This window comes from Arvicanthis niloticus, chromosome 7 (assembly GCF_011762505.2).
Source record: "Arvicanthis niloticus isolate mArvNil1 chromosome 7, mArvNil1.pat.X, whole genome shotgun sequence".
Lineage (NCBI taxonomy): Eukaryota > Metazoa > Chordata > Mammalia > Rodentia > Muridae > Arvicanthis > Arvicanthis niloticus.
The window spans coordinates 10,277,593-10,301,883 of record NC_047664.1 but is presented as its reverse complement, the minus strand read 5'-3'; the positions used below and the strand labels follow the sequence as shown (position 1 = coordinate 10,301,883).

The window sequence follows — 24,291 nt, the reverse complement described above, 5'->3', positions numbered from 1 at the left end:
CACCCTCCATCTGGATCTGTCCTCACTAGTGCAGAATAAGTCTGCTTTAAAAAAACATAAATTTGAATTCTTGCTGTTAGCCTTTTGGCTAAGGTCCCAGAAGTAGCAAATCTTGGGAAGCATTCTGACATGTCTTTTTGGCTGATGGTTCTGTTACAAAACAGATCTACCATCAAATAAAATAAGCTGGAGTCAGGGCTAATGCAATCCCAGCACTGGACAACTTGTTAATGTTCATGGTTCATGCTGCTGACAAAGACCATGTCTTGGTCTGTGGCCAATACTAAAGGCATGTAGATATCTGTGGTCTGTGCTGTATCCTGAAGTCATGGGCCAGTCCCCACCTGTAACTCTAGCTCCTGGTGATTCACTGTCCTCTTTTGAACTGCAAGGATACCATACCCACATATCCCATAACCTTTACCCTGCATCATCCACATAAAAATAAAAAGAAATATTGTGTCTTGAGATAGGTCATCAGGTTAAGATACATTCTGCCCAGTCTAATGACCTGAGTTCAGTTTCTGGGACTCACATATTTGAAAGAGAGAACCAACATTTTCGGGTTGCCTCCGACATCCACATGCATACAAACATACTCCAGTGCAAATGCACGTGCATATGTGTGAACACAGATATACCTGGACACACAAACACACACACACACACACACAAATAATTTTAAAAGATTAATAGAACTATTCACTTGTTTTTACTCCATATTTTTATATGAATCTGATTCCTAGGGAAGTGGTATGGATGCATGAATTAGGAATATTATCATTATAGAAAAATTTCTCTCTGTAGAATTTCTTTTACAAAATTTCTTTTAATAATCAACTTTTTAGGATTTTAAGTGTATTTACTGTCTGCAATATCAAGTTGCTGCACATTATGGATTAGTATGGACAAGCACTATTAACCACCGATACTGAGATATCAAAAGAAGATGTCTTAATTCTATAATTGTGGCATTAGACAAAGATAAAATATTTTATCACCTGGAAGACATAGCTGTGTAATTTAAGGTGCTTCATAGGTAAGACATGCTTTGTGACTGTCAATTTACCCTTGAAATTCCTGTGTGTTTCCTGTCTTTCATCTTCATTTAGCCCATTAAAATGAATCAATGAATTGCATTACTTTACCTAATATCTGTGTTCTTATTCCCATTGCCTGTATACCTCATAAGCACAACAAATAATTATAGTTACTAATTTGATAGTCACTCGTTAGTGTTATAAGAATAAGCAATATTAATTTTTATCAGTATTTTCTTTTTTTTTTTTTTTTTTGCTTGTCCTGAAAGATTTATATTTTCTACTAGTTTCCTTCCCCTGGCACTTATCCCCCATGGTAACATCATAGCTGTCATTTTCAAGGACTATCTGTATCATACCATGTCCCATGTAAGAAGACTTTTATCACCTACACTGTGAATGCCAATGTTTGTCGACATGAATCTCTGGATAGCCTGTGTCAAGACTGACTTTTCAAATATTTTCTGACACCTCTACTCTATATGGAACCAATAGTTGTTCTAGCATGAGCTGCAGTGTGGTTCAATCATCGCCCCTAAAACAGGCTCAGATGGGGTTCAAGTGCTAGTCTTATATTAGGCTAAGCAGAGCTCCAAGTAAGGTTCCTAGAATAGGTAGAGATGAGGTTTCATGGCCCCTTTATCGTTTCACATTTGCTTATTGTGCTTCAACTTCTATACTCTGACTCAATCTGAAGACTTTAAGCTAAGTTCTAGAAAGAAAGTTGTCATTGCTCTCAGAAGACAGTTCATTTTCTACCTGCAATTTGTAGAAGTTTGCAAAACATCTTATTATACAAGGTAACAAATAAATTTGTAATTACTTATACATGTTTATTTTCCCCAATGACACACTTACTTGAATATCAGCTACTTTGAACAAAATCAAATAGTTTATTGGGAAAAAAATAGAACTCAATGTGTAAAATACATGGCTAACACTCTTCTCTGTTTTATTTTAATAAATATTTTATTAATTATTTAAGAACTTCATGCAATATATTTTGATCATATTTACCATGAACTCCTCCTTAACCCCTCCCAGCTCCAGCTCCATATACTAATCTACAATTTGTATTTTTGTTTGTCTGTTTAATGAGCCATGATTTCCAGTTTGTGCTGTCCATATGTATCTGGGTAGAGGGCCATCCACTGGAAACCTTACACTGAGTGAGGTATGCAGGGTTCATGCCACATGTTCTTACTCAGATGTTAGCATTGCTTCTTTAGATTTATAAACAACTTATACTACACAAAGAGCTGTGTTTCTGTATATTCTTTAAAGTGAACACATTAGCTGTATTAAAGGAATGCAGCATCAGGAAGATTGAGAACAGCTGATTTAGGTTGTTTTCACCTCACCATAAAGAAAAAATATATGTCTGAGGTGGTAGACTTGCTAATTACTGGATGTAATCACTATGCAGTATAAAGCATATTGGAAAATTACATTGCATTTCATAAATATAAGCAATTATGTGTCAGTTTTAAAGAATGAATATATGATATGATGCCTGAGGGAATTCAGAGACCATGACATTGAGTGAGAGCTGCTTAGGGTTTTTCTAAACCTGCATATTCCAAAAGAGAGAAAGGAAGTACTGAGTCCTAAATAATTGAAAGTTTATTTTAATGATGTAGGTAAAATTCTAAAGGACAGTATAAAGTTAAAATTAAGTAGAATACCTTAAGATAAGACAAGTCTGTGCTAGGAGCTCTCTAGCTTGTCTACCAAAATGAGAGTAAAGTTATTAAAAAATTTCATCGGAAGTTTCATCTGAATAAATGCCTATCACTTCTCCTTAAAATAAAGGAATTGATTTTATTGGAAAAGGAGAGTGGTTATGGTTACAGATAATATTCATGTTGTAGAAGTATTTACATCTTCAAAGACATTCACTGACTTACAAAAGGATGAATGTCAAGATGCATGCTTATTTTTTTAATTTTCTAACTATTCTTATTATAGAAGGCCGATGTACAGACTACAAGTCAACAGCATATGTGTACAAAGGGAAATGTTCTCCATCAGTCAAGAGAAAAGTTTTCAATAATAAAAATGTATTTGTCTGAATAAAGGTTTTTAGTCTCTTGGATTTACTGTAATACAAGGAGGGAGATCATTTGCTTCAATGTGGCTTATTTGTAGGGCCTTACTTGTACGGCCATGAAAGGGGTCTTGGATTTTGGTAGAAGCACTGGTTGGAAGTAGCCCTGAGACCCTGCAAGGGATGGGATCTATTCTGCCATGCTCCCAGAATTCAGGCTCCTAACACACCTCCATTGACACACCTTTCAGTCATGTAGGGCAACGCTCCTACCAACCCCTCCACAGGTAGAGGGCGTGACTACAGACCTCAGGGCCTCAAGAGATTTACATACTAGTGAGATTCCAGAAGGCCAGAGGGCAGAGCCAATTAGGCATTCTTACCCAGACCCTCCTCTCTTCTCCCTCCCTATTTAACTCAGGTCTGCCCTGAGTTTCACGAGGGTATTGCAAGACCCATCTACTTCCGCCATGAAAATAAATCTCTTAAACCCATGGACTCCATGTGTCTTTTGGGGCCCTTCTCTGCATTCCAGCCACAGGGACCCACGCTTACTCACTTAGAGCATGGGATATTTGGAAAACAACCCTCAATCTGGTTCATTACAACACTCCACTGCAGTTCTGTCATACCTCACGGCCATTGTAGATGTCTAGAGAAGATCAAAAAGCAAAAGGACAGTTGAAGGTCACTGTCCAAATACAGAGCTCGGCGATGAGTAGGTCTTGTTTGTTATTTGACTCAGAGACTATAGATTAAGCAAGCAATATTTACGGTGGTATATTTCTCTGTATAATGTTTTATTTCCATTTGAGTTGTGCACAGTGGTGAATATTCTGTTCAAATATTCTTTCACAAGCCTCCTTTCTAAAAATATTAAACTCAGCCGTCTTCTTTTGTTTTCCTTATCTCACTTCTAGGAAGTTATGAATCATGTGTCTTGCCATCCATTTTGTGAATGTTTATCTTATATAAATCCTCTTCCTCCCTGAGTTTGAAATGTTGGTGATTTATTATTTTCTTTGTTATTTATTTACTCATTATTTAATGTTAACAGATATTGAAGCTTGGACCTCAGCTATATTAGATAAACAGTGTACTACTGAACCACATCCCTGGGTCTCTTCTTACTTTGTAGATTTAGACAGTCTCACTCAGTTGCCTAGGATTAAACTTAAACTTGATTCCCTCCAGTTTTGACTTATAGAGTGCTATTTGAAATAAGTACAATGTAGTTTTTTATTAAAATGCTTCTTGAAAAGATGTTGGAATAATTCAGAGGTTTCAGAATTATTGCTGTAATCCATATCACTGAAAATATCCTTGGAATAATCATAAAGAGTATATAGAAGCATAGTGAAAGACTTTGACAAGTGAGTAAGAATAAAGACAAAAAATTGTATGTTTTAAAAGTCAGCAAACTAAGGCAATTTCTTTTACTTTTATTTTATTTAGGATCACTATAATAATGAAGAATTCAAAATAATTAAGTACCTCTCATACTTTGTAACAAAATGTTTGTGTGTGACTGTTACGTTGTTGACTTTCAATCCCATTTGTAAACATGTATTTTCACTTACCCTAAAAGTATCACAACATATCTGAGAGGCCCAGGGTTATGCTAAGTAAGCTTATTAAAAACACAGTGTTTGTTTCCTGGTATATTTTCTTGTGCATCTTACCTGTTTTCTCTATCAACTTTTTGGTTCTTCTATGCTTCACTCCTAGATGCTCCAGAGCACAAGGAATTCAAAACACCTTACCAAGTGATAAAGAAATATTGATAATGTTGTGTTTGCAAATTGTTTGAGTGTTATGAAACTGTTCTGTATAATACACATAATTTTGGGGGACATATTATTCAGATGTTGATAACAATTCTGTCATACACCTTCTTCAAATCAACTTATCAAAATATCAGTTGGTATCTCAGGAAGCAGGACTATTTTATGCTTACATAATTTCAGATGAATGAGTCTTTCTATTTAATTTCCTACTTTCTACTTTAAGTAAACAGCTACTGTGTCAGCCAGACCATGTGAATGAAAGTCTGCTAGCACACTGAAAGCATCCTGAAAGTTGTTAGTTGTTTTTATTTGTCGGGTTGGAGAGATTGCTTAGTATTTATAAGACTTGCATACAAACATGAAAACTCATGTTTAAATCCCCCAAACCTACAAAAAAAAAAAAAAAAAAAAAAAAAAAAGACCTCTTATAAGAAGAGTCTGTGATCCCAGCATTCATAAGGAAATATAAGATGGAGAAAAAGGAGATTCCCTACATGCTCATAGGCAGTTATCCTGTAGTCTATATCAGGAAAAAGAAAAGACAAGAAAAGGATTCTTGTTTCATACAAAGTAGAAGACAAGTACAAACATCTGAGAATGTCCACTGACTTGGACAAATCATGTGGCACATACAAAGATATATTCAAACACACACACACACACTTCTCCCCTCTATCTTCTGGTGGGTTGTAGGATGTAAAATAGACATTGTTGGCCTTCTAATATCTTGAGACACTTATTAATGACAATTTTTTCAACAATCAATGGCTTTTGAAAAGTTGCAAAGAGATAAAAGCAGCTATAAAACTACAATGATTTTGGACATTGTACTCTTCTCTTATTAACATACACATTAAGCTACCTAGAAATTCAAGCCAACATGTTCTTTTATGCAGCAAAGAAAAAAAAAACAGAAAAAAAAAAACATAAGTGCAATTAGCACCCAGTCTTGGGCAGAGTTAAAAGAAAGCAGAGATGATCTTCAGATTCTCTTAACCGTCCTTATTACATTTTCTTTCACAAGGTCATGAGAAAGGATCCAAATTCAGAATATTCCAAGAATCCTACCAGAAACTATTGTGTGAAACTTTTCCAGGAGAGCTCAGAACAAACATTTATTTACCCAAGATAGATCATCAACTATGTAACAAAATAATGACTCCACAAAACTTTGTGAACCCTTGAATTTATAGGAATTGCTGACAGAAGTGTAGGTGAGCAGTTACTTATAGAAGCTTACCTTACTGTTAAGTCACTTAAGTTACTTACAGACAGCTCAGGGCAGCCGTATTGCTGAAGCTTACCTGAGCCTAGGTGATAAATTATGGGAACTACATCCTTGGAATTCACTGCATAACTTGCAGGCAACCTCATTTTCTATGCAGCTCAGATGGTCAGTCTTTCCTCATCCAATGCTTTTATTTTTTTTATTGTTTTTATTGTTTTTATTGTTTTTACTGCTTCCATATCTTAGGTAGTAGCCCTGTGATTGTTTTTAGTTTCAGGAATGTTCTAAGACTTATGAGTTGTTTACTTTCTGAGTCTTAAGAGTGTATTTCCATTATTCTGGAGGAAATGGTTCAATTGAGAGAGAATATTGTTGTACAACCAAAGCCTGTCATCTTTGGATAACAACTTTGCATTTTGTTTTAATTATTATTTTAACCATTAAATGCCATTTGTGCAAATGGACAGATTATAAAATATTTGAACAATAAGTTTGTGTATTTTCTGGAAAAGCTTGTTCTATAAAATTTTATCTTGATTTAGCATAAAGAAACTCTGAGGATGAAATTGTATCTGTTAAAGACATGTTAGCGCAATGTCAGAGAATAATACATTTTATTCTCATAACTCATCAAAATGGAAGTCATCATACAATTCAGTGTTTCATAGGAAATTCCCATACTGTGGTTATTTGTTTATAATAAAAAGCAACTTTAGATGGGTATGGTGGTATAAGTTGTATAACTCCAGAAGCTAGGAAGTAGAGGCAAGATTTATCAACATAACTTGATCTTCATAGTGAGATTTTGGCCCATGTGACTTGGCAAAATCTTGTCTCAAATAAACAGGAAATATGCTTGTGTTTACACTAGATCTTCTGTGCATGTGTTATGGTTGTTAGCTTGATGTTTTTGTGGGACTTTTAACAGTGAGAGTGGGGGTATCTCTGACCCTGTAGTCTGCTCTAGAACCTTTTTACTCCTACTGGGTTGCCTTACTCACCCTGATATTAAAGTTTGTGCCTTGTTTTATTGAATCTTGTTATATCATGTTTAGTTTATATCTCTGTGAGGTCTGCTCTATTTCTGAAGGCAAGTTGAGAAAGGAGGAGAAATGAATCTAGGAGAGAGGAGAGGGGAGGTGCAGGAATGGGAGGAGTGGAGGGAGGGGAACCTACCTACAGTTGGGACGTATTGTATGACAGAAAAATTAATTTTCAAAAGAAAAAGAAGAAACAAAGAAAGAAGGAAAGGGGAAGGAGAAATAAGTCATTAATGTGTGCTAATGACTATAAAATTTGATTTCTTGATCCAATGTTTTCTACTGTATGATTCTAGAAAACAATTCATTATGTCATCAAGTAGAACATGAGAGTAATGCCTACCTCAGGAGTATAGTTAAAAGAAAAACCACAAAATATTGTAGGAACTATTACATGTTACTGAGAATCTAGGATTCAGTTTCTACATGTGTACATATACATGCTTCATTAGGTAGCATGTATATATGAATATTTTATAAAAACTCTTCTACCTATGTCATTATTTATATTTACATTATACTTTTAGAAGTCTTGGAGATCTTTTGTATTGTTTCATTTATGGTAGAGCATCAGTGAGTGAAATGAAACATGAGAGCTGTCTTTAAAACCCCCTTTTCCCAGTTGACTTAGAACCCGTTGCTAAAATTTCTTCCTAGGGTGATATGGAAGCATTGTGTACCTTTTTTTCCCAATGTCCCAATGTCAAATTGAGGCACCATTTTATAAATATTCATTCTGGTGGAATTGGTGCATTTATTAGACTTCTCTACAGAGTATAGGTGAAGAGGTACTTAGGAGAGTGGGCATTCTACCCCTAACTTCCTGTACCTGGAAAAGCCTTACCCACCAACAATGAGGGCTTCTCTATGTCACATAGACAGAACCTCTGATTTTGTTTATACACACACACACACACACACACACACACACACACTTTCTCAAACACACACACTCACACACACATACACACACACATGCTTTCTTAGTCCACAAGGGATCTTCTTTTTCAAGGTGTCTCAGTTGACTATAGCAGTTGCTTCTCTGAGAGTCAGTCACTCATGGCAGGGTCTCTCTTTTTTGGTAAACAGATTTAATTTCATGCTACTTGGATAAAGGTAACTTTTTATTGTTCACATAATGTTATAGTGAAGAAGAAAGCTAAACTAGCAAACTCTGGAAGCCAATTATGATACTTTTGTTGTAATGCAGATTAGAACATGCAAAGTTTAAAAGAAAATGTCAGTAAAATAAATGTTCTCAGATATAAGTAAAATGTTTTAGCTAATTAATCATTGTTATTATTTGTAGATGGGGCACACTGAGAGGAGCACGAGGAAAGAAAGAAAAATTTTGGGTATGTAAAATTGTCCAACTGAATTCACACTGTATAATGAAAACCAGCCCCACATTTCCCAGATTGATATTATGTAATCACATTATGAAATGTTTTTCACACATTGTTGTTTTCTTCCGCACAAAGCTAATTATAACAGTTTATATTGTAATAATAGTTTTCCTCAAGTCCTGTGTTTTCAGGTTGTAAAAGAATAATTTGGTTTTGTTTCTTTCAAATTGAGACTCAGTAGGACAACTATTTATTTTATTATCATCTAGACTATAATAACACTTATACTTCACTCATATCTGTATTTATATAAACCAACTTGAGGTCCTTACTATATTAATATCATGCATATATCCTATATATACATACATATCTCATAGAAGTTAAAAGTAATTTTTGCCAATTAACACATAAACATGTATCTTCACTTGGGAAGAAGTTAACATGTAGTTTCAAAAGTAACATGGAGCTTTACCAGGAATGTTGGTGCATGCCTATTACATCAGCAATCAGAAAGCCAAGGCAGGAGTATCAGGAGCTCAAGGAATCCTTGTATACATGGATTTAAAATGGAATTAAAAAACAAGCTCACATTACAAGCGATCTTAACAGAAAAATGCCTCCAAAATAAAACGACCTAATACAATACAGCTGATAAAAAAAAAAATCTGAGGAATCGGAGCATACTGAAGAACATAGTCAGTTGATTATAATGAAAGCAGCTAATTAGCCAAAATTTTATTTTTAAGTTTTTAAAATTACATTGATATTTATTTATTTTATGAGCACGCATTTATATATTTGGGCATTATCATCCACATCAAGAAAAATGGACATCAGAGGACAACTAGCAAAAGTAATTTTCTCATTCAACTATGATGACTGCAAAGGGCAAACTCACTCCTAATAACAGGCTTACCAGCAAGTGGCTTTACCCACAGAACTAGCACACACACACACACACACACACACACACACACACACACACACACGAGAGAGAGAGAGAGAGAGAGAGAGAGAGAGAGAGAGAGAGAGAGAGAGGAGAGAGAGAGTTTTAGTTATTTTTCTATTTTTGTGATAAAACGTTACAGCCTAAGCAACATATGAAACAAATCATTGGTTATGGTCTCAGAGTGTCAGAGTCCATGACAGTCGTGGTGGAGAGCATGGTAGCAGCTGTGGAGCTGTGACTAGATGCTGGGAAACTACATTTTGGGACTTAGCTACATGGCAGAGAAAGACAGAATGGTTTGAGTCTTTTTGTTGTTGTTGTTGTTAAATTTATTCTTATTTATTTATGTATGTATTTATTTTAAATTCCAGATTTAATTCCCCTCCTGGTCCACCCTCTGACTTTTCCACATCCCATTCCTCCTTCTCACTCCCCTGTCTCCATGAGTATGTACCCGCCCCCACCCCCACCCCCACCCCCACCCCACCCCCACCAGACCTCTAAACTCCCTGGGTTCTCCAGTCTCTTGAGGGTTAGATGCATCTTCTCTGACTAAACCTAGACCTGGCAGTCCTCTGTTGTATATGTGTTGGGGACCTCATATCAGTTGGTGTATGCTGCCTTTTTTGGTGGTCCAGTGTTTGAGAAATTTCAGGGATTCAGGTTAACTGAGACTTTTGGTCCTCCTACATGGTCCTCCTCCTCAGCTTCTTCCAGCTTTCCCCTAATTCAACCACAGGGGTCAGCAGCTTCTGACCATTGGTTTGGTGCAAATCTTTTGAAACTTCAAAGCCCTTTCCCAGAGGCACATACCTTCTAATCCTTTCCAAACAGTTCCACCCAAGAAATGAGCCTGAGGAGACTATTTTCTCTCAAACCATCATGATCCACTCCCTGACTCCCACAGCTTGTGGCCACATCAGTATAGAATGCATTTAGTCCATCTCGTGAATCCCCCCTAGTCTTTCATAATCTCAACACAGTTTAAAAGTCCAAGATCTCTTCTGAGACTCAAAGCTCTTACTCAAATTTACCTCTCTGTACAATCAGAAAAGCGAATTACATACTTCTAGCATACAACAACAGATAATATATCATTCTGAAAAGGAAGTACAAAGACATAGTGAGGAAATGCCAGGCCAAAGCAAGACAAAAACCTAGCAGGGAAAACTCTGTTGCTCCTTGTCTGGTACCAAGGGGCTTAGATGACTCTACCCTTCCAGTTCTATACTATACTTCCCTCTCTTGGGGTGTAAAGCTTTCCTTGACAGATGTCTAAAGAACCTGGCATCTATAACATATTGGGGTCTCCAATCAATTCAATTTATACCTTTACACCTTCACTCAATAGCCTTTTAGAGCCTCCTTTCAGGGACTCCACTGTCACATACCAGACCTCAGTAGTGATCCTTTACTGCTAAGATGCTAAATGAATATGCATCCATTTGTTATCCTGTTTTAGGTGCAGAAAATTCTTTAGTCCTTTCCTTTTTACACACTGGAAGCTTAGCTGGGTGAGGTCTTGAATTGAAGGCACTTCGCTCTTTATTCCATTTGGAAATGACCTTTCTTTAATCTTCTCATCTCTTTCAGCATAAGCCTTGGCTCCAACATTAATTTTTCAGATGCTTCCCTCTCTCTTTTTGCTTTAACCTGCTCTCTCTCTCTCCATCCCTCTCTCCCTCCCTCTCTCTGTCTCTCCCTTCCTTCCCCTCCCCCTCTCTCTTTCTCTCTCTCTCTCTCTCTGTGCTCTCTTTCTGACTCTGCTCTGTGCTCTATGTGGGTGTGGGTGTCTCTTTCTCTCTCTGCATGTGTGTGTGTTGTTCTGCTTTCTCTTTTTCACTGAGACTTACATAAGACTGATTACTAATAACCATGTAACAAAGTAAAGAGCAGGCCTTCCTGAAACCTCCACCACCAAGGAAATAAGTCTAATACTTCAATTTAGTCTCAGGAAGATTCTTAGGACAGGGGCAAAGGACACCTACATTCTTTGCCAAAATATCAGAAAAAAATTTCCCTTTGAAGCCTTTTGAACTGGGAATTCCATAGTCTACATTGCTCTCAGCACTATTGTTCTCCAATCTTCTATTGGGATGCCCTTTTAAACCCCACTTACAATGTTCAACTAGTTCAAAGTTCCAAGTCTTTCACATCCTTTTAAAACCAGCCTGGTCAGGTATGTCATAATATGTACTCCTTGATATTAACCTGTAGCTTGGTTATTTTTCTATCACTGTGATAAAACACATGGCTAAGGCAATTTATAAAACAAAGCATTTAATTTTGGAGCTTTTAACTCTCTCTCTCTCTCTCTCTCTCTCTCTCTCTCTCTCTATATATATATATATATATATATATCCCCTGGTCTCTGTCATTTTATTATGGGGCATCTACTGTTAGAAATGTCCAGATTTTATATATATATATATATATATATATATATATATATATATATATAGAGAGAGAGAGAGAGAGAGAGAGACAGAGAGAGACAGAGAGAGAGACAGAGAGAGAGACAGAGAGACAGAGAGAGACAGAGAGACAGAGAGAGACACAGAGAGAGAGAGAGACAGAGAGAGAGAGAGACAGAGAATCTGGAAATTTCTAACAGTAGATGCCCCATAATGAAATGACAGAGACCAGGGGATTTCTCCAGTTACCTAGAGGGAAAAAGTAGTTTCCTTCCCTCCTGAAGAATAAGGGAAAATAAAATGGCATTTATTACATTGCCCTGGCATTTAACAATATAACTATATCTTCCCGATGCCTAAATGAACTCCAGATAATGTCTTCTAATACTGGGCTTTAACTCTTCTGACATCTCAGTACTGAGGGAGATAATGTTATGTCCCTGGGAACTAATTCAGGACTTTGTCTGAGCAATCACTATTTGGCTCAGGAGAGAGATAAGAGAAGCTATATCACCCATGTACATTAAATCAGTGAATTAGACAGATGGCTACAGGGTTAATCCCTGTTGTATGTGAACAGTAAATGTTTTTAGGAGAAGTAAAGCATTCCTTACTATTGTATTATTTCCATTTTGGGTTCATTGAGATTCTTAATTTTCTTTAAATGCACTCAGAAATATAAAACAAGCTACTTATTGTTTTCCCAAAGTTATGTGACAGAGCTTAAAAATATTTACCACATTAGCACATTTTATAATTGAGGTTGTTGGGTGTTTTCTATTGCTGGGTAAAATTTAGTAGATAGCAGTAAACCAGAAACAAAACTTACTTAGTTTTTATTTAAAGTAACAATCAATACATGCTCCAACATATAACAAGGACATATGCTCCACTATGTTCATAGCAGCCTTATTTATAATAGCCAGAAGCTGGAAAGAACCCAGATGTCCTTCAACAGAGAAATGGATACAAAAAAATGTGGTACATTTACACAATGGAGTATTACTCAGCTATTAAAAACAATGAATTTGAGAAATTCTTAGGTAAATGTATGGAACTAGAAAATATCATCCTGAGTGAGGTAACCCAATCACAAAAGAACACACATGGTATTCACTCACTGATAAGTGGATATTAGCCCAAAAGCTTGAATTAGCCAAGATTCAACTCACAGACCACATGAAGCTCATGAAGAAGGAAGAACAACTGTGGGTGCTTAGGTCCTTCTTAGAAGGAGTAACAAAATACTCAAGGGAGCAAATATGGAGACAAAGTGTGGGAGAGAAACTGAAGGAAGGGCCATTTGGAAACCATTCCACCTGGGTATCCATCCCATGTGCAGTAACCAAAGGTAGACGCTGATGTGGATGTCAGGAAGTGCATGCTGACAGGAGCCTGATATAGCTGTGTCCTTAGAGGTCTGCCAGGGCCTGAAATACACAGAGGCAGATGCTCACAGCTAACCATAGATCTGACCAAGGGGTTCCCAATGGAGGAGTTAGAGAGAAGACTGAAGGAGCTGAAAGGTTTTGTGGCCCCATGAGGAGGGCAACAATACCAACCAACCAGAGCTCCCCAGGGTCTAAGCCACCAGCCTGGGAGCACATAGGGAGGGACCCATGACTCCAGCTGTATATGTAGGGGAGGATGGCCTTGTCAGGCATAGGTGGGAGAAGAGATTCTTGGTCTCATGAAGGCTGGATGCCCCAGTGTGGGGAAATTTGAAGGTGGGGAGGTGGGGGTTGGGTGTGAGGTGGGGGCACATCCTCATAGAAGCAGGAGGGGGTGGGATAGGGGGTTCCTGGGCAGGGGGGCAATGGGGTAAGGGGATAAAATCTGAGACATAAATATAATATCCAATAAAAAATAAAATAAGAAATAAAAAAAGAAAGGGAAGTTACCAAGAAAAAAAAAAGCTTTTAATATAATTAACAAATTAAATCTGATAGGTAGGACTTAAAATAGCCACTATAAAAATACTCCATAAAATAGGAATGAGATCAATCTGAAAAAAATTTAATTTGTACGGAAGCTTTTAAGTTTTGATTTTTCATTTGCTTTAATTCCTGAACAATTGGAGTCATATTCAGAAAGTCCCTTTCAATGTCTGTTCTGCAGAGTACTGATTATGTTTTTTTTCTAGCATTTTTAGGTACCATATTGAGGTCTTTGATCAGTTTGAGGTAAATTAATCAGATTGATTGATACAGGGCTAATTTAATTCTTCTCCATGTCGGCATCTAGTTTTCACAACACTGTTTATTGAAGTTGCTTTTTTCTCCAGTCATGTTTTTTTCATCTTTGTCAACTATCAGATAGTTGTAGTTCTGTGGACCAACATCTGGATTTCCTAGTTTGTTTCATTGGACTACATGTCTGTTTTCTGAGCCAATATCAGATTGTTTTTTTTTTTTAATTATTACTGTAGCTTTGTAATATGTCTTGGAATCTGGAATGTTAATTCTATCAATTATTCATCATTCACTTTGAGTATCTGGAGCCCTTTGTGGCTCTATATAAATTTTAGGACTCTTTGCTAGTCCTGTGAAGGATGAAATGAGGATTGAAATTGAAATTGTATTGAATATGAAAATAGCTCTTGACAGAATGGTCACAATCACAATATTAATTCTATTAATGCGTGGGGAATTTTTTTGTTTTTTAGTGTTTTCCTTAATCTCTTCAGAGATTTAAAGTTTTCACTGTCGAGTCTTTAACTTGATTAGTTTTACTCCTAGACATCCTATTTTTTTTCTGAAGCTATTGTGAAATGGACGTGTGTTTGTAATGTCTTGTATCCTGTCAATTTGCTGAAAATGTTGATCATTTCTACAAGTATTCTGGTGGAATTTTGGGGGTATATCATATTTTACCACATCTATCTATCTATCTATCTATCTATCTATCTATCTATCTATAAGCCTATATATAGGATATATTATATCATCTAAAAATAGTGGTAATTTGACTTCTTCTTTTCCTGCTTGTATCACTTTAGTTTTCATCTCTTATTTTTATACCAAGTACTTCAATTAATCATTTGAAATGAAGCTCAACAATATATATATATATATATATATATATATATATATATATATTATATATATATATAATAAAGTAGAGAAGATAATGGGATAAAAATGAAAATTCCAATAAATTTGTGCAGAGAGAGGTGAAATCAGTATTGCAACTTTAATTTCTTAAAAGCCTACTTTTAAGGATGATTCTTAAACACTTTAACCTCCCTTCTAGCCCATCACCCACCAGAGGTAGGGGGAAAGAAAGGATATAGGGGAAGTGGGCCTATTTAGAAAGTGTTCTTTGGAGCAAATACCATCTGCATTGACAGAAAAACAGCAATTCAGTTCCACAGGTCAGTAGGTGCAGCTTGATCCACTCGCAAATACTTCACAGATATCCCAGCAGTTCAGTTCAGAAGTGTCAGGATAGGAGCACCAGTGGCATGACCTAGCAGCAACAGCCAGGCCTCAGCTGAATTGGTAGGAGTCAACAGGGGGAACCAGGGCCAATAAGAATGCCATGGAAGTGAGGTCAGTGAAGAAGGGAGACCAAAAAGCATTTAGCTATGCAAATGAGCCAAGCTAAGCTAACAGTCCGTTGAGTCCTATATATACTCCCTCCAAAATATCATGTGTCCTCCATAGGTCTTGTCTCTCATGTCTTGCCTCAGCACATGAGTGAATCTGACTTAGCAAAACTCCACATGAGTCTTTCTCACAGCATCATTCTGTCAAGTCCTCAGAAGTGGCAAGAAGCTGCCATCGCACTACCAGAAGTTTCTTGGTGTATTTCTCTTTATGTAGTCTCAACAAATGGAACTCAACTACAAAATGTAAGGTGGACCAATACATGCCTGTTGTTGGCAAAGAATCTTTCACCTGCTTGCATTAGCAGAATATCCTTCACCTGTGTACGCTTCAGTGACACATTCCTTCACAAGTCTTCCTACGCCTTTCACTTGTATTTGCTTTGAAAAAATGTTCATGTGTTTGCCCCAGAAAAACACCATCTGACACAACTGACTTTCCAAACATCCCTTAAGTTTCCATTGCACAGCATATGTTCATATCGTTATACTCCTGGAAAAGAAAGAGAAAAAGACAACCCAGCAGGATTTGTATTTCACCCTATAGTGGCCAGTTTTCCAAAATTAAAAGATACCAAACCAATGTTTCAGAAATCTCCATAAACTCTAATCAGGAGAAATCATGAAAACTAAATGAAGGAATTCCATTACCAATAGCAGAACATAAGAGATAAAGAGAAAGAAAGTAGTATATATTAACAACTATACATGTCCATTAGAAATATATAACAATGATAATCAAAGGATAATTTGCCCTCAAAGTGCTTTCTCAATGTTTTTGTAACTGGTATGTAGAAAACCTTCTGATATTTACATGCTAATCTTGTATCTCACAAGTTTAATGAAAGTGTTTACGAGCTCTTAAAATTTTCTGGTGAAATAGAAAGATTTCTTATATATGAAATTATATCACTTGGATGTTAATTATATTTCTTATTAAACATTCTTCATCTTTTTTTGTCTTCTTTAAATAGAGCCTAAGGACCCTCCACTGAAGTGTTGATGGTTGTGATAATAATAAATGCTCATGCTTTGTACTCTAATGATAAAAAAATGCTTTCAATACTTCAAAAGTCACTGGTATTAAGAATAGATTTCTTGAAGATATAGGGTATAAGATAGTGGAAGGACCAATTTATTTCTTATTAATATTTAGATCATGAATGGATTTTGTGGTAGGCCAAATGTAAGATATCATCCCCCTCCTGAAGATTTTTGCCGCTTTGTGACAAGGTTAAGAAGTTTTGAAAAGTTGTTTAAATAGGCTCTACATTAATCTCAGTAGTTCCAACCCTGTGTTAGGGATCTGTACGATTCTGAGAGAACTATTAGCCCTTAGTCTGTGTTGGAATTCTGGAAAAGTAGGTTCTGATGTCAGTGAGGGAATACCTCAGTAAGAAGAGAGATAAACTTGACAGGAGAATAAGGACAAACAGATTAATGGGAACCTTCCTTCTCCATGTCCCATGTAAGCTACAACCAAAGGCACATCTCAGATTTAGAGTGGGTCTTTTCACTTCAAATAATCCCTTCAAAAAAAAATCTCTAACAGGCCTGTTCAGCTGTTTGGATTTTAATTGATTCCAGATGTAGTCAAGTTGATAGCCAAGATTAGCTATCTCAACTTTCATCAGCATATGGATTTACATTTGTTTAACAAATTTTACATGTACCTCCCAGTTTCTCCAAAGATAAAATGACAAAATTTTGAATGGTAATAATCTTCAAATAGTCAGATGAGAGCATGTACAATGCTACTAATATCAGTTTCACTATAAAAATAATGTTCCTAAAATATTTTTCACTTGAGATTATTTTTACTTGATTTTTCTGTCTTAAGAAAGTCGTTATAAGTATGTTCAAATACATACATATACAACAAATTATTTTCCAATGTGTACACATATTGGTAATGACTACAAAATTTGGGAATTGGAATTTTGTTTAGATAGTATCTGTAAACATACCCACACACTTTGTGGCTGTCTCATTCCAGGTGTTCAAAGTCCATTTTTACTTTGAGGAGACACACTGAATTCATGATGTCAGACCCATCTTTGAGAGTGCCCCCCTTTCATGTGTCAGGGATGATTGAGGAAGCAAAAGGCCAAATCTTAAAAAAAAATGCTGATGATAATTGGATGTATTTTTTGAAAACTGGTGCTGTCATGACAACTTCTGAAGCTGAGGGAGTCTGTTCTCAGAGGAGAAAACCGTGGAAGCTGCCTGCAGCACCATATGCCTTGGGAATATCTGTGTAGATCACACCCGAGATCACTTTCCATCTTAGACCCAGCACAAGGTGAATGGAAGCCAAGTGTGGCAGCTGTTGTCATGAAGTCTCTAATTTACAGAGCTGGTCTACTGCATTGAGATGTGGTCAGATAACTTCCCCCATGTGCCTCTCCTGCCTTTATGACATTCTCTGCACACTCCATTAGTGCCTTTGCCTCCCAATGTACTTACTCACTCAACCTTTAGATCTCAATGTTATTCTGGACCCAGCCCAGCTCTCTCATCATCCCCAGAGTTTAAAAGGAAAAGGAATAAAGGAAAAACTTATAATTCCTGCTGATTTTACTTTCTCAGATACTTTATACTCTCTGACCTCATTAGATTACATAACTGAAAGTAGTCATTTAGCAAACAGCGTCTGTCTACAGAGCAAGTTCTAGGGAGGAAAACCTTAGCTTTGAGTACTCTAAAGTGGCTTTTTAGTGAGTTTGAGGCTGGTATATAACCTATGATAAATCTGAGGTTTTCTCCTAGGCTAAACTAACAAAAATTTTTAGCAATTTAATTACTTCAATAAACTTCTTTATGCTGCTTCATGTTTAGGGCTTATAGTTTTTGCTGCTTCCCTCTGCCCAAGCATCTCTGTACACTGATAGTTCTGTCAGTTTCTGCATACCCTCCCTATGGAAGAGCAGGTTCATACCTTTCCCAAGCCAAACAAATAAAGATGGTGCAGCTGCAGTGACCTCAAGTGCACTCTAGGCTCTATCCACTTTAGCACTTAGCACAGGATGGTTACAATGAACTAGATTATAACTTTCCTGAACACAAAGAATAATATATTGTTAATATGATGTTTAACACAAGAATGGGTCCTAACTCTCCTGCATCTGTATCATACTTTCTTCTCTATTATGACAAAACACCCAGACAAAAGTAATGTAAGGAAGAAACAGTTTATGTCAGCTCCCGTTTCTAGATTCTAGTGCACCATAGTGGGGAAATCACAGGAACAAAGTATGGAGGGAACTGCTCACATTGTAGCCATAGTCAGGAGCAAAGCGGGGAAAACAACACTTGCAAGCAATTTCTCATCATGATTTTTTTCCTCTCTCATTCAGCCCAGAGTCTAGCCCAGGAAACAGTGCTGCCCACATTCAGGCATTCAGGCATTCAGGCATGGGCCTTTATATCTCAGTTAATCAAATCTAGAAAATTCCTCATAGGCACGCTTCTAAGTCAATCTAATCTACAGAATTCCTCAGTGAGACTCCTGTCTCAGGAGATTTTATTTTATTTGTCAGGTCTATAATCCACACATGCTTTCACATTTACGGTGCATCAGTTCTGGTTCTTGCCAATGAATCTGTGCAAGGTTATTAATGTGATATAAGAAACAGAACTCCTTGATTACTATTCAGAAAATATTTAGATGCTTAATCATTATTGTCTGTAAAAATCAAAGGCAATTTAAAGCGAAATAGTATTTTTCTGTTTGTAGAGGAAAGATTTAAAAAAAAAATCAAAGCATAATGCTTAACACTTTCATGTTTTTGTTTCTTCATGCAGATTGCTGCCAACTCCTGGGGAAAGTCTTGGGGAGAGAATGGCTATTTTAGGATTCTTCGAGGAGTAAATGAGTCTGACATTGAGAAATTGATTATCGCAGCATGGGGCCAACTGACAAGTTCAGACGATCCATAGCTACCACATTTCCATAAGATCATGCATTTAAGCAACTCATTAAATCGAATTTTAGCAATCAAAGGTTCTCTGTGCCAGGGGAAGCATTGCATTTGTGCTGTATACATAGAATATTCTTGTTTTCTTGTTTTACTCCAGGCTCTAATCTGTTCTCTTTATATTATTAAAATACTAATAAAAGAAAGAATGGCTAAATGTCATTAAAGTTCCCCAAGTGTTATTATTTTACTCTCATGATGGTATTCCCTTTGAATATACTGGTTCACACTGTAGCAGGATTAGATTTTAAATTTCCTATCAATTTTTTAGAGAAGTTATATGAACCCACCTTGAGCCAATGAGACTATTATATACACACACACACACACACACACACAGAGAGAGAGAGAGAGAGAGAGAGAACACAACAACAACAACTCACAAAATATAAGCATTGCTTATGTTTTGCTGGAAGCAGAAGAAATGAATTCTTAATTATTCTCTCAATGAGCTAATATTTTGTTTCCTTTTATTTATTCTAAACTTTGCTTGTAGTTCTATCCCAAAAGAAAAGTAACTCCCTATAAACAGCTACTTGAGAACTGTGTATTATCTGTGAGATGGACACAATAATAAGCAAAGAAATTCTTGGAGGCTAACAAAAGAAGAATTGTCTCAATATAATATACTTCTGTAGAGTGAAAAATTATAAAGACCATTTTATAAAATATATACAGGCTTTTTCTTTACCCCTAGACCTAAGCAAAAGAATGCAGGTTCCAGAAAGCAGAACTGAATGTAAGATTTCAGGCCTTCACTGCCCTGGGATACATTCCAGGAAGAGGACATAATCCCTGAGTCAGAGGACACTTGCTAGATTAACATTCCTCAAGCCTCAGGGAAGAGAACCCACCTGTGGGTAGAGAAGGCCCAAAGCAGGAGGACATATTCCTGACCACAAAGAGAAATGCAAGTCATCTAGGTGAGACTGAGAAATAGTTGAGCTAGTGACAGGGCAAGAGTACATTTTGAGAATACAGAGTGTTTTCCACATGACCCTGATTCACTTAGGTTGCGTTCCTCTGGAATTCTCTGCAATTTTATATATGTTTCCTTGGTTACCCCTTCTCCCCACTTGAGGTCTTCCCAGTGTTCCAGAAAGCTGTAATTTAAGTCTAACTAGATGCTCTGCTAACCTAGATAAGCTTCTGCCTACAGGAATTGCCCCCCCACCCCAATCTGGTACAGCCTGCTGATGTTCAAAATTTGTGAAGCAACCAATCATGTGTAACTGTGTGAAAATTCCTCCCTTTCTCCAACCCGTGCTATAAAAAGCCCCTCAGCTTGCTGATTTTTGTCAAAAATTCTGCTCCTGTGTGGGCAAGCAGTTTGACCTTGGCTGGCCAACTCTCCCTAATAAACCTCTGCTGATTGCATCCAGGTACAGTGTCTGGTGATTTTTGGGTGGCCATGATTTCCTGAGACTTGAGTAAGGGTCTCCCAAGTTTGGGGGTCTTCACTTCTATTTGGAGAAGCTAGCACACCTTTACCATATGTCACCTTTCCTATAAAATTAGCTATAAGTTTGTGCTTAGGAAGCTAACATATTAATCTCTGAAAACCAAACCAGCATAATTTCAAGAGTTGAATAAATGCATTTCTTTATCACAAACATTTCACAGTTTACCACTTGAAACTATGAAAAGTAAGCTAGATTAAAATTTATTTTGATTTTAATTCTCCATAGCTGGTGAAACAAAATGAGGACATAGTATTTTAGAAAATCATGGGCATCAAAATAGGAAATCAAAGCTAATCAGTAAATGAACATAGTTGATCACATTGAAATAGTAGGATAGCCTAAGAATTTTTGTTGTTTGAACAGAAGTGAAGACCCCCATACTCGGGAGACCCTTCCTCAAGTCTCAGGGAAATCACGACCACCCAAAGATCACAAGAAACCATACCTGGATGCAGTCAGCAGAGGCTTTATTAGGGAAGTTGTCCGGTGGTCAAACCACAAGCTCTCTCTCAAGAGCAAGGTTTGGCCTTGAGTGGCAGACTATGGGGTCTTTTAAAGAGGAAAACTGCAAACCAGGGGAGTGAGGAGGGGGTGAGGGGTTGCCAAGGATACATAACATAAGAATAAGGAAACATTCCAGAGAAACCCACCCTGAAAGATTAATAGCCATGGAAATTACTCAGTACAATCATTTTTCTCAATAATGTAGTCTTACCAAGTCACTGTCCACTATACTGTCATTACAAAATATTTCTCACTTCCTCCAGTCACAGCCCCACCTAGATGGCTTGTATTTTTTATGGTCAGGAATGTGTCTTCCTGACTTGCCCCCCTCCCACAGATGGGCCTGCTGCCTGAGGCTTGAGGAATGTAATCCAGCAAGTGTCCTCTGATTCAGGGGCAATGTCCTTCACCCGGAATGTGCCCCAGGGTAGTGAAGGTCTGAAGTCTTATTTTCAGTTCTGCGTTCTGGAATCTGCACTTTTCCTGCTCAGGTCTAAGGCAAAAAATCTACACATATTTCATAAAATGGCCTTTATAATTTTTCACTCTACATCCCCACTTTTTCCAATTAGGCTATGTTTTTAATCATAAAAACTCAATTATTAATAAGTCCATTCCTACCCCACTTTTTACGATTTGGATCTTTAGAAAAGTTTAAACTCCAGTGTCATCATAATTATCATTTTCTTGACCTAAAGCTCTATATTGATGGTGCAACACAAAAAGCTGAACAGCATTTATCTTTCCTCTAACAAAAGTTACTAATCTATTTAAAACACAAGGGCCTATGGTAAAAGGAAGAGTAAAATCACAAGAGGTCCAGCAAGGGAGGATAATAGGGTTCTCAACCAAGGGGATTTATTGAACCAACTCTCGAATCAACTTTGCTGTGCCTCTCTATCTTTCTATCTCTGGTCTAACCTTAACATTCTTCTCTTAGAGCAACACACTTCTTTAAGAAACAGCAAGTCTAGTCCTCTTAGCAGCACCTGTCTCCACACCTGCAGTCACTCCTAGTCTCAATGTTATAGCTAGAGTCAAGGAAAATAGGCTCTCTGCAGAAGAGTCTAGGGTGTATCTCAAACTCACGTTCAAGAGTACCTGCGGGAACTAGCTGGACAAGTATACAATAATCTTTGCTCTCATCAAAGATAGCAGTGGAAACACATGGTGTTAGCCCAGAGCTGCAAGTCTACCATTTATCAATTTTAGGCACTAAGTATCTGTTAGCAGGGGTCCTCGGGCTCTATTTTATTAGCTAAGGGTCTCAAAAATTTCTATTTCTTTTAAACACACTTTCAAAGTTGTCCTCTGACTTTTACATATTTTGTGGCACATAGTTATCTATATACACATAAAATCGCACATATAATAAAGAGAAATTGCAAAAAGAAACAAATCTATATAACTCTAGATTCACATTTCAACTTCAATCTTGGAATCACAAGCTGTCATTTAACCTTGGGTGTATACACTCTAAGCCCCACCCTCTAAGGCAGCATTTCCCCTGTGTCTCTAGGGTGGGATGTCTCAGGAGTCAAGGCCTGAAGTTCTTTGGCCTTGTAGAATAGCAGAAGACTAAACAGCAGGAGGTTGTTCTGGCATCTGGATGTTCAGGCACACATTTTGGGGGATTTCAAGGAGGTCAGATGGTCAGCAGCACCAGGAACAGTCTCTTAGTAGCCTGAAAAATCATTTCTCACACAAAAGGGACATTTTGGGTGTGGAACAAGGACAAGGGACACTCTAGCCAGCGCCAGTTCCTGAAAGTATTTAGTTTTAGGGTTCTGTATATTCTCTCTACCTGTCTTGAGCTTTAGAGACAGTATAAACAGTGGAGCTTCTAATATCTCTGACAGTTCCTAACTTATCTTAAAACTGCTATCTGATCTAATTACTTAGGACACTTGAAACCTCGGGAAGGTCCCTATTCTAGGCTGTTTTCTCCTATGTATTTCTTCTTTACTCTAAGTCTTATTATTTCTCTGGCTCAAAACCTGAGGTCCCTTATACGCTTTAAATCTCTTGGCTGCTTGGTTGCACTCATATCTTAAGAGTCCATCTGTGCATTTAGCTTGGTAAGTCTTTTGCTTTCTGGGGAGTATAGTTCTCCCTTCTTGTGTGCACCATTGTTTCTTTTCCTCTAGATAGTAGCTGGCAGGATGGCTAGCAATCTGAGTTCTTTCTCTTACTCTGCTTTAAGTGAGGCCATCTCTCAGGCCCTAAAGTGGGGAAGGGCTCCTGTATCAAGCCACTTGATCTGTCCAGTTATTGTCTCAGGCCAGTTTCCTCCCTTTTGGTGTTCTGGGCAACAAATATTTACAGCTTCTGGTTTCATCAGGGTTTCCTCTCTTGGCATATAGCCCTGTGGACATGGGCTGTGGCAAAAGCATACCTGCTTGTCAGCCCCAGGTTACAAGGTTGCTCTCTGCATGGATGATCCCACGGGTAGGGAGTTAGTCCAGATGACATTTGTCTCCACCACAGTAGCACTGGCTTGTCTCTGACCCAAATGGAGAAAACTGCTCCTGTCTGTAAAGCAGGTTACCTCGGCTCCCGGCTGGAGTCAGTAGGAGAAGCCTTTCCTCTACCCATGAGTTCTTGTCAGCTAGTTGTAGCCCGTCGAGTAGGAAGTGTATCTGGATGTCCATCCTAGGGAGTAAGTCTCAACCTGACAGGGGGTAGGAGCAGTCTAGGCCAGCCCATCTCTTAGTCCACCATTTTCGGGTAGTCCATGAATACATTTTGGCCCATTGGCCTGGAAGACCCTGTGTTTATCTTCACACAGAGTCAATATCTCTATTTCAATAGCTGTTAGGGCCCTCTTGGACCCCGAAGCTGGCTCCTTTACTTGCAATGTGCACACTGGTCTTTTTCAAAGAGTTT

General features: G+C 37.5%; 1 protein-coding gene across 2 annotated transcripts in view; it reads left to right on the top strand.

The window, feature by feature from the left end:
* The window catches only part of Tinag (tubulointerstitial nephritis antigen), a 77,091-nt gene extending 57,486 nt beyond the window's left edge, over nt 1-19,605 (top strand). Inside the window, exons 11-12 of one of the 2 annotated variants that reach the window (XR_013111672.1) lie at nt 8,452-8,497; nt 19,266-19,343. Coding sequence is in view for 1 of the 2 variants with exons in the window: in XM_034509170.2 (XP_034365061.1) it covers nt 8,452-8,497; nt 19,266-19,400 (181 nt within the window). In the remaining variant the exon portion in view is untranslated. Of the gene's footprint in view, nt 1-8,451; nt 8,498-19,265 lie in introns of both variants that reach the window. The other variant, XM_034509170.2, reaches the window with a different exon arrangement.
* Nucleotides 19,606-24,291: the final 4,686 nt, after the last annotated feature.